Source organism: Parasteatoda tepidariorum, chromosome 8, assembly GCF_043381705.1.
Source record: "Parasteatoda tepidariorum isolate YZ-2023 chromosome 8, CAS_Ptep_4.0, whole genome shotgun sequence".
NCBI classification, from domain to species: Eukaryota; Metazoa; Arthropoda; class Arachnida; order Araneae; family Theridiidae; genus Parasteatoda; species Parasteatoda tepidariorum.
In genome coordinates this window covers 65146750-65162946 of record NC_092211.1, presented here as the reverse complement: position 1 = coordinate 65162946, position 16197 = coordinate 65146750, and the positions used below count along the sequence as shown (strand labels likewise).

Below are 16197 nucleotides of genomic sequence, written 5' to 3'. Positions count from 1 at the left end.
TAGAAAAAATTGAAACCTCTGCTCCAACGGTCTGATTTAAAACATTCTCGAATTCTCTGCAATCAGTAATTAATACTGACATGTATTTTTAATTTGCGTTTTTGTATTGTTGTGGAACTTATACACATTTTGTATTTTTTTAAAAAAATTATGTTTTCCCTTTTTTCTCTCTCCTTTTTTAGAAATTTAAAAAGATCTTTTTACATAAAAACGATGATAAAAAATCAAAGTACTATAGTATTAACAACGTTGATTTTTATCGAGAAAAGTATATCGTGGTTTTTAGTACTTTATTAGATTTCACACGCAATTTTTTTCCAAAATCATCTGTCAATATCGGTAACAGAAATATTCGAACTTTATTTTAATAAATTTTTTGATTTTTTTTCTTTTTAATAAAGCACTATATAAATCTCATGGAATATTTTTTTTAAGAATCCGAATTATCCTTTTTGCAACTTTTGCAAAACTTTTTTAGGTCCCTTTTTTTCTGTTGACAATCCAAATAAGAAATTTACTTAAACATTTTTCATTATCTTTTATTTGTTAATTTTTTTATTTGTAATATTGGATGATTTTTGAGCTAAATATCTGAAACAAAAGTGTTGCTATATGATTAATTTTTTTTAAAAAAAAGTGAAGTTTTGAAGAATCGGTTGTATTAAGTTTGAGTTTCATTTATTACCGATTCTTAAACTCGGTTTTGAAAAAAAAATGAATTAAATATTTGATGGTAAAACAGTCAACAGTTTTTGCACATTTCTTATAGTCAAAATATTCGGAAACTTATGTTATTTTAGGTATAGGTTATTTAGGTAACATAATATGTTATTTTAGGCTTGTCAAATAGTTAAAAAATAAAAATTAAGTTAAATAAGGAAAATATGCACTTTAAGAGTTTCAAATTAATATTTGAATAAGTAAAAAAGAAATTGTTTGAATAATAATTGAAACTAGAAACTGTATGATAGGCGATTACTATTATAGAAACTATGTGAACAATATTCGATCAGAAAAACTTTTTAGCTGGTTCTTTTTTTTGTTTTTTACCACAATAAAGGACACACGACTTGCTCTTCCTCCATCTTTTTTATTTCTATTTCACTTAATACACATGACTCTTCCCAGCGCCATCTCTTGATCTTTTTTTAATTAATTTGGCGCGGGAACACTATGATAGCCTATTACTATTATAGAAACATCTCCAAGTTTTATCAGATAAATATATTGGTTTCGATGTTTTCAGCATTGACTTCCTTAGTAGTGTTTCGTTAGATTTCAATTATAATTATTTCCCTCTTAAATATTATTTGTAGTTCTTAATGTGCTTACTTTTTTGATTTCATCTTTGACAATTATAAAAATATGTATGAAGTTCGGGTTACAGAATACTTTGTATCTTGAAAGAAAATTCAATTGAGTTAAAATTAGTTAGTCAAATCTCTACATCTTTCTTTGTTGTTAATTCTTTAATCTATTTGTTAGTTATTTACTTTGTCGATATTTCAAAATTATATATTATCAGAGTATCAAGATAAGAAAATTCAGCCGTATTGTAGAAATATAATTTTTTTTTTAAAAATTTTTGCAAGTCATAATACCGGTAAATATTTTGTTTTTGTTAGAAAGCAATTTCATTATCAAATAATTTTGTTATTAGTAGCATTTTAAGTTGTTTATTCTTGAAAGTTATGTTGTTTTTCTTTTTTCTGTCGGTTTTATTCAATGCTTTTGTTTGTCGTCGATAAAATTTGTGTTTCATATTAATTTTAGATATAACTATTTATTCTTTTTCGCTACTTTCAGTAGCTGTTGGAAGAATCTAAGAAATTTTCCTTTGAGCGCGAAACCTTTTTTCCAGTATGCGGTTCATATCCCTACTGCTCTGCAAACAAACCATATTATCCGCGAACCATGCAAAAGAATGTGCAAACAAGACTTCTGTTGACAATGTAAACACGGATTCCTTCCTTCTCTAAACATTCTTCGACTTTCTCTCGAAATCTTTACTTCGAACAAATATAAGATTTTTCATTCAAAACGATATCCTCGCCGATGCCTTTTCGCCCCCCGGGAGTCATTTTCGAATTTAATTTCTGCTGCACAATTTTTACTCACGTTGAGGATAGCAAATATGACAGAAGCTAAAAAGCTGTTAATAGAATTCATGGGTTGGCTTCCGTCTCTAATTCTACTTTCTGTAAGTAGATAATTATTATCGTCATCAATAATGAACACTTTATTTTCTGGCAGACGATTTTAATTAGTGATTTACTGAATAAATAATGATCTTGGCTTTCGAATTTTTGTTACTGAAAATTCTTAAGAAGGAACCCTTTGTTTATTTCATTTCATTTGGTAGGTATTTTTGTTTCTTTTCTAAATTATACTTTACGTGATTTAGGTTAAATTGATTGAAAGAACCTTAATGTATTTTATTTGAAAAGAATTCTTAAATTTTTTTACCGGTGAAATTAAACACAAGCACGTATTATTAGTACATTGAATTGTAGTTATAATGAGTAAGAGTTGGCAACAAGAAGTGAATCATTATTGATACATTTGTTTAGAAATTGTTTACATGTAAGAATTAATTAATGTAAGGTTTTCATTTTTGTAATCTAGCTTTAATTAAATTCATAAATTATTCATCTCAGCTGATAAGGGCAATATACATATATTTTTTTATAGCGATTGCCCCGAAAAGACCTCGATTTTAAAATTATAATTTTAAATTCTTAATTATTCTTGTGTATAAAGGAAGAATCTTAAACTTGTTTGAGAAATTGTGTTTATAATTAGCTTGTTTAAAAACGTTATAGTTTAGGTATCTATGGAATAGGATTTCTCAAGTCCTCGGGATGGAAATTTTACTCTTTTTGGTTTTTACCATTTTTGACGTTGTGTGTCAAAAAGGATATTTTAAAATATCAAGCTATAAACGGTTAAAAACTTATTGATTGAGGTTTATTTATTTTTTTAAAATCAAGTAATTGTATTCATGATTCTTATTACTGGAAAACTCTAAATCTAGTTTTTAAAGAATTAATGTTTTAATCCATGGATTGTCTCATTTTAACATCTACCCTCAGGTTTCGCATACGATTAGTTGTTTAGGATTATCTTTTTACAGCCTTTCCGTGCTCTGTTATAATTAGACAACGTTGAAAAAAAAATGTATGTCGAACTTAAAATCGAAAAATATGGAGTTGTAATATTATAACTACATATTATATCCAGATATATGTAGTATGTTATAACTACATATTATGTACATATACAGGGGTCTGTTTAGAAGAAATTTGGGTCCGTTAACGGACCCTTCACAAAATATCTTTTCATAAAAACACCCTTCACAAAATATTTTAACTTAAAAACGAACCCTTCACAAAATAATTTATCTTTTAATCGGACCCTTCACAAATTTGTTTATCTTCATTATTGTTTTGTTAATCGAATAAACCCTTCCCAGGAAGGGGGGGGGGAGAAAAACCGATGTAAACAAACTAAATTTTGTCTTCGGCAGACGCTTCTTCCTTTATTCGTCCAAAATTAATATTCTGCGTTCAGCAGTATAGGCTAAATACCAAATATTTGTATGTTGCATTGCTAATTTAATAGCTGCAATTGCTGTTTATTTTTTAAAATTTAATTTTTTTAAGTATAATTTTACAGTGTTGAGCATAATCTTGTATGTCTTTACAATTTAAAAACTCCTTGAAAAAGTTTTTTTTGCAGTAGCGGACCCTATTTGCACAAATTCACAAAAGCGGACCCTGGTTGAAAGAATGTGACTTAACGTTTACTTTATATTCACAAATTATGAATAGTTTTTTCACAATTTTACAAAAACGGACCCTTCACAAAATGATTGGGTAGACCCCTGATATAATAATATCCAGGGCACGTTGAAAGTATTTGAAATAAATATATTGTCCCACCAAAAATAATTCACGCGATAATCAAAATAAATAAAAACCCTTTTTAAGAGGCGATAATTAATATCTGTCAAGTATGTTTATAACATTCAAAGTTCTGACGATAAACTATATTCTCTCTGCAAATAGTCTTAAATAATACGCTAATCAATCACCTCCTTATGTCTCGCACTAATTCATATAATGCAGTATTTTTTTTATTTTTTTACCAATCATTTTATCGTATCTTTGTTCAGGTTTAAAGGGTTAAATGTAGGCGGCATTTCTCTGTTGCATCCGTTTGTTGTCCGCCATTCAAGCTCACAGACTTTCTGCATCATTGGCGATCAGGGCGAAATACATTAGTTCATTTCTTCTAAATTTACGATTTGACATTTTTTATGGATATTTTTCCTTTCTTAAGTCACATCTGACAATAAAGTTCCATACTTCTTCGCCTGTTCGTCTCTCCAGACTTGTATTGCGTCACGATATTTCCCATTGTAACCAACGGGTTAAAAAACGCCATAATCGATTGATTGAAAAGTTGACATATAAAAAATCGTAAATTTTCGTTCTCTGGCTAGTGGTACCATCAGAAAAGAATTCATGAGTACGAAAAAGGCTGAGAAAAGATATAAAGAAAAGAATGTCTTTTTTGGGTCATAAAAGTTTTTTTATGATCATTTTGGAAGGAGTAGAGGGTTTGGAAGTATCATTAGGGTTTTAGTAAATCTCCGAGCTTTTCGTCCATGTTAGCTAATGTCTCCATGGTAAGTCGGGATTGACATATGACACTAATTTGGTTAATTGCTAGAGTAACATGTATATTGCTAATAAGTATTAATATTTTATTTTTCTTAATTAATTTTCCTTTGCAAATAATCATTAAATTTTTTTTTAGTATTCGCTTGCTTAATTATATGTAGTGTATTTGCTATAATTTATTCATTTTAATATGCATTTGGCATCATTTAGTTTTTGTTTCAAAACAATCCATGCTACTAAAATCGATAAATCTAAAGCTGTAAAACTCAATATCATTTCCATGTAGTTTGATTTGTTATCTACTTAAATGATGTTATGATTTCATTATTTTTTTTTAAAGAAAGTAAAGTAATTAGATTTTTTTATCTATTTGAATCAGTATTTATTATTTTTATTTATTTATTGTTTTTTATTAATTATTTATTAATCACATTTTAGGAACGTCAGACTCGGTATTTTCAATTTAATTGTTTCAAAAATGCAGTTTAATTTACTTAAACCTTTCACAATTTTTGATACTTTGCTCAATATTGTACATTAAAGTTATTCTTGATATTTTTTACAACTCTAAATATTTTTACTAAAAAGTAATTTAGGGTTGTTTAATAGAATTATCAAATTGCATGGAATTGTTTAAAAATTTCAATAGCTGAATGGATGATAAATATGTTATCTGAGGAATTTTTTGATGTTTATTCACTTTTTATTAATTTTCTAAAATTCAACCTATCGATTTTCAATAAAGAATAATCACAGTTAAGCTTGTTAGTATCAAAGATTTTGCAGAAGAATGGATTTACTGCAGAGATCTTAGTGAAAAAAGTTACGGATAATAAAACCAACAGATAAATTGTACCAATCTTCAAAGATTGAAGAAATTTTACTTTTAATATTTTTAAACCCTAGCAGTCCGAATATTTCACGAGTGCCTTGAAAATGGTCATATTGACCGCTCAAGGGTATTGTAAGTGTTATTCAAAGCAACAAAGGTATTTAATATTTATGTGTAAATAATTCTCCTTTCGTAATTTACTTTCTATGCATGCTTATATAATTTTTTAAGTTAATGAATGTTATTTTTGTAAATCAATTTCTTATATGTATTCATGTTTCTTATTATCCGTAACGCTAGCGGATTGGATATTTAACTTGAGTGTTTCCAATCCGCTAGCGTCGCAAAAATTCTTTGTAACAGCCACACCAAGCCGTGTATATATGTAAGTTCTCGAGTGTTTAGCTGCAGACAAAAAACTGCCTTGAACACGCGTTTATTTCTTTTACAAAGAATTTTTCTTTTGACGAGACTTATTTTTATATATGGCCTGGTGTGGCAGGCCGGTAAATCGGCTATTTAAAAAAAATCGCGATAATTTTCTGAATTTTTCATTCAATTTTTTGATCTGCTCTATATATTTTGCAGATATTTGGGTCCAAGGCAGACCTGCAGCTACACACTCAGATTCATATGCGCAATGCCAAACCATACAAGTGCTCCCAATGTTCCAAGACATTCGCCAACTCTTCGTACCTGTCTCAACACACTCGCATTCACCTGGGCATCAAACCTTATCGCTGTGAGATCTGCCACAGGAAGTTCACCCAGCTCTCTCACTTGCAGCAACACATCAGGACGCACACAGGAGACAAGCCATACAAGTGCCGCTATCCGAACTGCAACAAGGCTTTCTCTCAACTCTCCAATCTTCAATCCCATTCACGGTGCCATCAGACGGACAAACCATACAAGTGCAACAGCTGCTATAAGTGCTTCACGGAAGAGGCAGCTCTTCTAGAACACATACCCAAACACAAAGAATCCAAGCACCTCAAAACACACATATGCCAGTTCTGTGGCAAATCTTACACACAAGAAACCTACCTCGCCAAGCACATGCAGAAGCATGCGGATCGCATGGACAAGCATGGCAGCATGATGAATTCTCTGGTGCTGGGACCTGCCATGGCCTCAGTGCAGCAGTTTCAGCCAGACGTTCTGTGGCAGAAAGCCATACACGCTAAAGTGGTCGAAAATGTGACCAATCTCGGTGATGATCCTGGAGGTCCGAATTCTTCCGTTGCGGCGATGGCAGCTGTGGTCGCCTCCTCCCAAAGGCGCTTGGACACGAGCTTACAGTCTCACTTGATGGACCCTTCCAGAATGTCTCAGCAAGTCGACAATGAACAAGAGAACCGTATGAACAACAACAACCAGAGTTGTGATCGAGGTGGGGAACAGCAGCACCACAACGACCTCATGTCGTCTAGTCAAGGACTGTACGACTCTCAGCCGACCATGACGATAGCGAACAACAACAAGTCCTCATCGGCTTTCACCCCAATTCAGACCGGACTTCTCCCCATTTCTTCAGGGGCTAACCAGCTCAATATTTCTGGAGCATCATCTGGTAGGACATATTTTCCGTATGGAGAGTCAATTAATTTTAAGAATTCTCATTCATCTGAAGTAAAGTCAATGCATGCCTCATTCCCTAATCAGCTGATATCCTTAAGACAAATTAGAAGCTATGCTTCTATGCCAGGGATAGGAGCTGGTGAACATCCCATTAGTCTAAAAGGAAAAGGACCTAATTAGTGTATATTTTTTACTCTGTTCTCAGAGATGTTCAGTATTTTGCTTGATCTCGTCCCCCCTTCCCTCCCACGTAGTTATGAACAATTGTGCTTCGTTCAAGAGAAACTGGCTCAAGTATTTTCATCAATCCAAAATGAGAACTGCCTCACTTTATGCTTCGTTTGAAATTGCGGTCGTATGCACGGCGTTTTTATATCTGTAAAAAAAAAATAATAATAATAATATGATTCAAAGTGTGCTAGGAATTATTTTTTCTACCCATAGCTCAAGTGTGGTTTGTGGAACATCTTAAATTGTTATTTAAAAAAAAAAGGATAAACTAATCAGTGAAGTTCAGCAACGGGCGTAGTATTATGAAATTTGCCCTTTAACCACCAATCATTGAGTAGTTTAGTCTTCACATATTGAGTAAGTGAAAAAACAAAAAACAAAGATGAAACGATTGGTGGAAGAGCATGTTAAGTGGCATTTTGAAAAACACAAAAACATGTTTTGATCGACTGTAAGTATGGAATGTTAATTTGTTCTACCATGTATTTAAAAAGGGTAGCTCTCAATAAAATAAAAAAAACAGTCTTTTTTAAAGCAGCTTTCAGATGTTTAAAAACTTACTAAGACTGATTTCATAAAAATCACTCCACACTTTCTTCCACTAACTAAAGAGATAGTGGAAGAACATGTGCGAGACATTTTAAAAACATTCTCCTTTCTAAGTTTCTAAATCTTTTTTCTAATTTATCTATATTATAATCGGCTTTAAGTGTAAAACAGTAATTTATTTTCCACTATATTTAAACAAGACAGCTTCTAATTGTAAATTTTGCTTTATAAACAGCCCCCCTCATATTTTTATACACACTAAACCTGATTTTTACGTAAGTCACTTCACACGCTCTTCCAACAAAGAGATTAGTGGAAGAGCATGTTAATATGTTCTGTTGTATTTTATTAACACTCACTTTTCTGAGTTTAAATACATGTTACCATCAGTGTAGAACATTTATTTATGCTGCAAATTCTTTTAATTTTAAAATATGTTTATAAACTGCTTCTGAATATGTTTAGTTCATTTCCTCAAATTGATTAAATGTCATTTAACATTTCTTTCCACTAGGATTTTCAAACGTTTCATCTTAGGACACAAATTTGTAGGTGTATATAGAGCTATTTAAGGATTCATTATTTTAAATGCTGCATTTATCTTTGAGAAAGTTTACTTAATTTATTATCGTCGATATTTTTATGGAGAAAAAAAAAATTGATTAACTCATCTCATGTACATAATTCAATCACCTCATTAAACTATGAACATGTTTTTAAACTGTGCATTTATGTATTAGTAAGGTTACTGAAATTTAGTATAGATTTGTTTCTTGTTTAGTATAATTATTCAGTCAGCCTGTAAGGCTAATATCTCGTTTTGAATTGTTGTGTATTTTAAATGCGGATTCAAATTCGTAAAATTGTTATAAATGTGGTATTTATGATCAATTGTTTAGTTATATATCTGTTTGTTAAAAAAAAAATTATTCTGTGAATCTTTTTAGTGTTTGTTAATTGGTATATTTTGTTATTGCACAGCTAAAATTCCATGAAATCTTTTTGTATCGATATTATAGTATGCTTAAAATTTGAATTTATTTAATATTTTGATTTGTTCACGCATATGAAAGTGATATATAAAATGCGTGATTCAATTTTGACTGAAAATTTGATGGAAAAATTAACCAATACCCGTAGCTGAGATATATACAAACCTTCATATCTATTGTACTAAATACCTCTTTAACTTAATTACCTCCATAAAATTAACGAGTATTTAATTTAGTACTAGTGTGGAAATGCTGATGAAAGTAAATTATTTTAGAAAAAAAAGAGGAAATACTGACCTCTATATCTAATATACTAAATACCTCTTAATATGTTAAATACCTCCTTAAATATTTTGCGGTGAATGAAAATACTAAAATAAATAATAATGATAATTTTTCAAGAAGAAATACTGACCTTTATATCTAGCTTACTAAATACCTCTCAATATGTTAAATACCCAGATAAATATTTGAAAATATTAAGAAAATAAATTTATTTTTCAAGAAAGAGGAAATACTGACCTCTATATCTAATATACTAAATACCTCTTAATATGTCAATTACCTTCATAAAATTTGACGAATATATAGTACTTGAATGAAAACACTGATCAAATAAGTTGATTTTGCAAGAAAGAGATTTAAACTGACCTCTATATCTAACACAAAAATGCCTTTTACTAAGTCAAATACCTCCATATAATTTAACGGATGTTAAGTATTTTATGAAAATATTGAGTAAGTCGATTAATTCTACTAGAAGTGTAACAACTTATGTAGTCCAATTATATTTATCTTTTGCTCAAAGTTTATTTTATTGTTCTAAATTGTCTGATGGTTTCCTGTTTATACTTGCATATACATATATTTTAGCCTTCGAATTCAAATTTTGATCAAGTTTTATTAATACATTTTATAAAGCATAGAATATATCGATGATGAATTTATACTAAATAATTAATCATCGTAATTGTATAATTGCAAGTTGAATTATTGAATAATTGTAATTAACTTTTTCTTTTAAATTGATACATTTTGGCATAATATGGAACAATTCAAAATTAACATTTAAAGATTGACTGACAATAATCATACGGTCAAAAATAAAAGGTGTCACAATTGGAATTTTAATGGTACTGATACTGTCAGTATAAAACAAATACCTGTACCATATGAAAAATAGATGTTTATAGTAATTACTGACACAGTTATCTACTTATCTTCTACAGTAAATTATACTTCTCTTCTCTCTGATTCAATTAACGTATAATTCCGTGTAATGGCTGACTAATTATGCAACTTTTTCTTAATCAATAATACGGTGATTAGTTTATATCCGGATTCCCTTATTAACGAGAAAGTCTCAAAAATGAATATCGAATAATAATGATTCAATACAGAAAATAAATTTCCAACTGATTCGTAATTTCTCTATACACTATAGGACTCTGGTATTACAGATTGATAAGCAGTTAAGTTATTAATGAAAAAACAACCACTCTATTGATTGTTTTTTATCTTTCACTTTACAAACACCGGAATTAATATCTTTATGTTTGTCCATTTTTGAAGAGAAAACACAGTTGTGAATTGAACAAACAGCAAATCCATAAGTAAAAACTACACTATTAGACATTTTTTCTAAATTTCACTTAATGAAATGTATAAAAACTTTAATTGATACCGTCAATATTTTTTTTATATTTAATTTGATTAGACTACATTCGTAAAAGTATGTACTTTTGTTAACATTGATGTTCAACGTCAATATTTGAATTTATGGCAATCTCGTTTAAATCTTCTTGGTTAATTGCAACCTCAGATGAGATCCAATTTAACGTCATGCAATATACGCTTTTACCTGTTTCTTTGGTTAATCATACTAAATGTGCATAAAAATTATTATGATTTCAGCATTTTGACATCATCTACTATTTTAAGCTCATGTAAATCCAAATTGTGCAAGTTATGAAGAGTCGATACGTTTGTATCGGTCATTGAAATTTAGAGAATTGACACAAAAAAAAAATTACATATTGAAACATTTTTCAGAAACAATTAATGCCAAAAAGTATAAAAAATTTTTCACCGAACAAAAAACGTAAAAATATCGACGTTTATACAACCATTAAAAAAATGTTTCATTAGCGTTTCGTTACACCATTAAATATACAGTGTTAAAGACCTTCCAAAAACAAAAATTTTAACGACACATCTATGCAACGTTTCTGGAATGTTTCCAATATTGAATATTTAATTTTATAAACCAAGCATTCTTTTTTTTTTGTGATGCGTAGCACTACATTGACTGAAAACTTCATACTTATTAACAATCTATTGCTTGGAGGAGTTAAAGGACAACTGTATGAAGTTGCCAAAATGAAGTAATTCAAAATTAAACCGATTCTAAATTGTACTCCTCAGACGTGTCCATGCATGCAATCAGTTAAAAACGCAAATAGCGGGTATGAAATCCGTCTACTTAAGTATCAGTATGATGCAGATAATACATGACCTCAGCTAACTGTACCTCAAGCTAACTCTGTTCGATTTAGAACATTTCAGGGTATTTCTTCAGGATTTCTTTTTAATGCGGGTTTTGTTGCTTGTAAGGGTAGAGTGCCTTGGTAGCAGCTCTATGTTGGCCATAGATTCATAGAGTAATTCTTAATTTAAAAAAAAAAAAGAAAAATATTTCTGTGCAATTTGTAATAGATAATTTTCTGGTATACATCGTTAGTGTGGTGATCAGATCTTCTAAACTGCAAGTCGAAAAGAAGTAATATTTGTTCTGGATAAATGGTAATCGGTTCAAAAATAAAAATTATTTAAATATAAATTTATATAAAATAATTTCAACTTTTTACTAGATCATACTAAAAATCTGCCTAGAGAAATCCTTAAAACTTAACTGCAATATTTAAAAATAGTGTACGTTTTATTTGGCTTCATACTTATTATTGGCTACATTGGTGAATTTGCCTGCGCCAAGTTTGGCAAGATATACGCTGTATCTTCGGTAAAGAAATGTGAACCCATATTATCAGAGAACAGATACTAAAACGTATGTATTCTAAATTGGCGCAAGTGTTTATCGACTTATTGATGCATTTTATGCCAATATTTTTCTAAAATCTTAATGTATAATGAGATAAATAATACGTGATAAAAATTTATTACTCATTTTTATGGTATTTCTTGAATTTAATTTTGGATCTTTAACAATTTTAATTGTCCAAAATAAAATTTCCCGATGGATTTGCTGGGCTGCGGTGATTAATTTTAAAAATACTGGATTAAAGGTATGAGATATGATCATGCTTTAATGAAAACTAATCGTCCAAGTTTTCTTAGTCGTTTAAGTTAACTAATAAAATTTTCGTTAAAGTATTCAGTTTTCGAAATATCAATAATAACTGTGTCGGATGCAGTTCAGTCGAAGTGCAGTACAGTACTGTATCGAATTGCAGTTCAGGACACCTGGTCACCTTCATCATTAGGGACGAGATCTGGAAAAAAAACCCGGATGAGATCCATAGTACAACAAATTTTACTATCTCATTTGCGCTTATTGCATAAACCTCTGAAAGACTGAAGCACTAAGTTATTATATGCATTATAGACACATATGTTGTGAAGTTCCCATTTTTAAGAAAATGAAAGAAAATAAAAATAAAAACTTGTGTGTTGAAGTTCATCATAGTACAAATACAGTTTCTAGGACGCACAAGTTTTGGAAGAAAAAACATACAGGACAAGAATATAAATATATATACTATAAATGGACATCATGTCCACTTCACATGATATATCTCACAAATCTTTTCGAAATTTCCATGCCTTTGTTCTTTATGTATTTTAAGTAATAAAAGGTTTTATATATCTGATTGTTTCATTCATTTTATACTCATAAATTCACATATTAAATGTACGTGCATAAAAGTTTCCGCACTTTAAAAAAAAAAGTTCGGAACTAATAAAAATGTTAGACATTATTATGTGAAGTTTTATCGAGATTTTCGCGGAGTTAGCGTTGTTTAAAGCATCGTAATTCTTGGTTACATAACAATCACGCCACTTTTGAATGTCAAATAAAGAAGTAACATAATATTGTACATATAAGTTAAAATATTTTTCCATAAAGGTTTTAAGCATCTTTTAGTTGGTAACAAAAACGCATTTAATATTGTTGACTTTTTCAATTGTACATGAGAAATTCAAAGTTTAGTTTGCGTTTAATGTGTTGTTTTATCAACGGATTTGTTTTGTTTGGTAGATAATAATACCGTATCTCTCTATGGTACTTACATTGTTATTCTTCAGGGGTTTCCAACTTACATGAGGCCGGGGGCCGCAATTAAGAACACCACTCAAATGGCGGGCCGCAACTTAGTCAAAATTTTATATAGGACTCTTTTATGTTTGAAGGAATAAATATTACTGTCAGATTTTTATTAAGTTGTACAAAACAAAAGTATTGAATTACAAATTAAAATAAGAAGTAGATTTTTAAAAATATTTAATTGCATATTAAGAAATTCTGGCTACAACAACTTTAATGTGCGCCTATGTTTTAAACAATTAATGTGCAGCAGATATCAAATTGTTAAGATATAAAACTTGAAAGTATTTAAAGCCCATATAGATTTTTCAGGGGGCAGCCAGATGGTAACCACTGTTTTATAGCCTTATTATGTTATCACTTAATTGAAATTAATGGGTTAGACCAGCGTCTGCCAATTTTTCGGCTATGGAACTCTAAATGGTTCTTTCGGCGGAACCCCGACTCCTTTAAACCCAGACGATTGTGAACACATTAACCAATAAATGACGATTGTGAAAATACTAATTTAATAAAATGGCCGTGGTGGCTCAGATACAGTGCTTACCTCGCAAAAAGGTACCCGAGTTCGAATCCCAGCGATGGCTGATCTATACGAATTGCACACCCGGCTCACGCTGACCACTTTGGTAGACGGAGCATGGGTTAGAGTCCCCGTGCCGTCAGGCTAACCGTGGGATGCAATTGTGGTTTTCCTCGCCATGTAACGCGAATGCAGGTTACTTCCATCATAAAGTCCTCCACGAAGGCAAATTTCACGAAATACTTGATCCAGGAGTTCTCTTGTCTTCTAGATTGATTTCAAAATTATAAGATTACGGAGTTAAACATAGGTAGTCGCAAACTCAGTATTATGTGTGCTTGTTCAAAGATGGTTATAAAACTTTATTTTAATCGTTTTATTATTAAATTATATTTTCTGTCCGACAGTATAATTCTTAGTACTGGAACTGAATATAGTCTAGTTATGAATTTTTTTTTTTTTTGTGCATATACATAAATTTAAAATTAGCGAAATAGGCGAGATTATGATTTTCTTTGAAATGAAAAAAAAAAATGGCTATAAACGTTGAAAATTATTATTGCAAAAACATATTTCTTGATTAACGAATTCACTTACTTGAAAAACGTTACATTGATTTGAAAAACGTATTGGGATATTCTAGTGCAATGTATTAAAATGCTTGTTCTTTTCATAATTTATTCAATATATTGTAGCTACTAAAATTACATATTTTTTTAACAAAAAAAATTGCTATGTATTTTTAATCGGCATTGGACTTTAAATAATTTCATACAGGCAACTGAAATATTAAATAAGTCCAGAACTCTCCGTACCCCTTTAACTCTTTTTTGGAACTCTAAGGTTCCGCGGAACACCATTTGGGAATCTGGGTTAGAGCAATGGTTTCCAAACTCAGTTCCGCAGAACCTTAAGGTTCCTTGGAAGGGTCGCAGGTCAGCTTTTTTTTCTCATCTTTATAGTTATTTTTTTTAACTTGTTAATTACATTTATATTATTCAATTAACCTTGATGGCTCAGGGGATTGATCGTTTGCCCTCCGACGAGGTGAACGGGGTCTGAATCCCAGTGATGGCTGGTCGATACGAATTCCGCATCCGGCTCGCACCGACCACAGTGCTGACATAAAATATCCTTAGTGGTAGACGGATCACGGGTTAGAGCCCTCTTAATATCAGGTTAACCGTGGATGTTTTTGTGTTTTTTTCCGTACATGTAACGCAAATGCGTGTTAGTTCCATCAAAGAGTCCTCCACGAAGACAAAATTTCTCCCAATACTTAATTCAGGAGTTCCCTTGTCTTCTGGATTAGTTTCGGAATTAAACGGCTGTTCAACGACGGTTATGAAATATGTTACTCAATAATGTATTGCTTGTTTAATTTTTCGGTAATTTTTTAAAAAAAAAAAAGTATTTCAGTAAAATTGCAATGGAAAAAATTCTTTAATGTCAATGGCTATCAGCATTTGCAACAACGAAAAACTAATTCAGAGCTGGAGAATATAGCAGCCCTGCGAATTCAACTGTAGTGCATAAAATCTAATTTTATGAGTATTAGTAATCAAACGATGAAAAATTTCATTACTCACAGTAAATATTTTCGAATCAGCGGCTTTTTGATTAATTACGTTCGCAATTTGCTAAAGAAATTTATTAATGAAGATAGGGTTCCACTAAAAGATGAATGATCTCTTAGGATTCCCTACACTGCAAAAAATTCCGGAACCCATTTTTATCAGAATATGATAGGAAACAACAAATGTGATATATTTTTACTCTAATAATTACCGTAAAATTACTGTAGTTGAAAGGTTTACTGTAAATTTCGCGGTATAGTATTTTACGGTAAAAATGACGGATGATGCACCCAAAGTGCTGGTAATTTATACCGGAATTTGATCCGGAACTTTTTATCTGTAGCCAAAACAAATTGGGAACCAAAAGGTTAGAACAGCTGTTCCCAAAAGGTGTACCAGGGAACCCAAGGGTTTTAGAGGTTTCGCAAGTTAGAATTTTCTTTTTAAACCAGTAATTTTTGAAATCAGTTATTTAAATAATTTCAGCGATCTATTATTTATTTAGTATTTGAATGTTTTATATCAAATTATTTTAGTGAAATGCTTATAAAAAGGCATCTATACACATTTTTTTTTCTAATAACAATATTGAGAATAAATTATGAAAAAGAATACGCATTTAGAATAGTTTCATTATTTTTTTCCCTTTAAGCTTTTTAAATTCCAAATAGAGGAACTAAATTCAATAAAAATGAAATTTGCTTCCCTGATAATTGTTCTCAACAAAATGAGGTTTTTTTTTTTGGTTTTGTTTCTATTTCAACAAAAAAACACAATTCAGCTTATTTTATTCATTTTCTGCTTCTGTATACACTAAAAACCGTATCGAGGTCAGCAAAATTTAATTGTCTAACTTAAAATCTAGTTTTAAGACTATTATTAATA

At 30.4% G+C, this 16197-nt stretch overlaps 1 protein-coding gene across 15 annotated transcripts in view; it reads left to right on the top strand.

Annotated features, from left to right (window-relative positions):
* Positions 1-16197, top strand: part of LOC107436894 (zinc finger protein rotund) — a 318292-nt gene that overhangs the window by 179145 nt on the left and 122950 nt on the right. For 5 of the 15 annotated variants that reach the window (XM_043043615.2, XM_043043612.2, XM_043043620.2 and 2 more), the window contains one exon: positions 6106-7710. The exons of the other annotated variants lie outside the window; for them this stretch is intronic. In XM_043043615.2, the coding sequence (XP_042899549.1) occupies positions 6106-7278 (1173 nt within the window). In that variant the 3' untranslated portion in view covers positions 7279-7710. Of the gene's footprint in view, positions 1-6105; positions 7711-16197 lie in introns of those variants that run through there. 15 annotated transcript variants of the gene reach the window in all.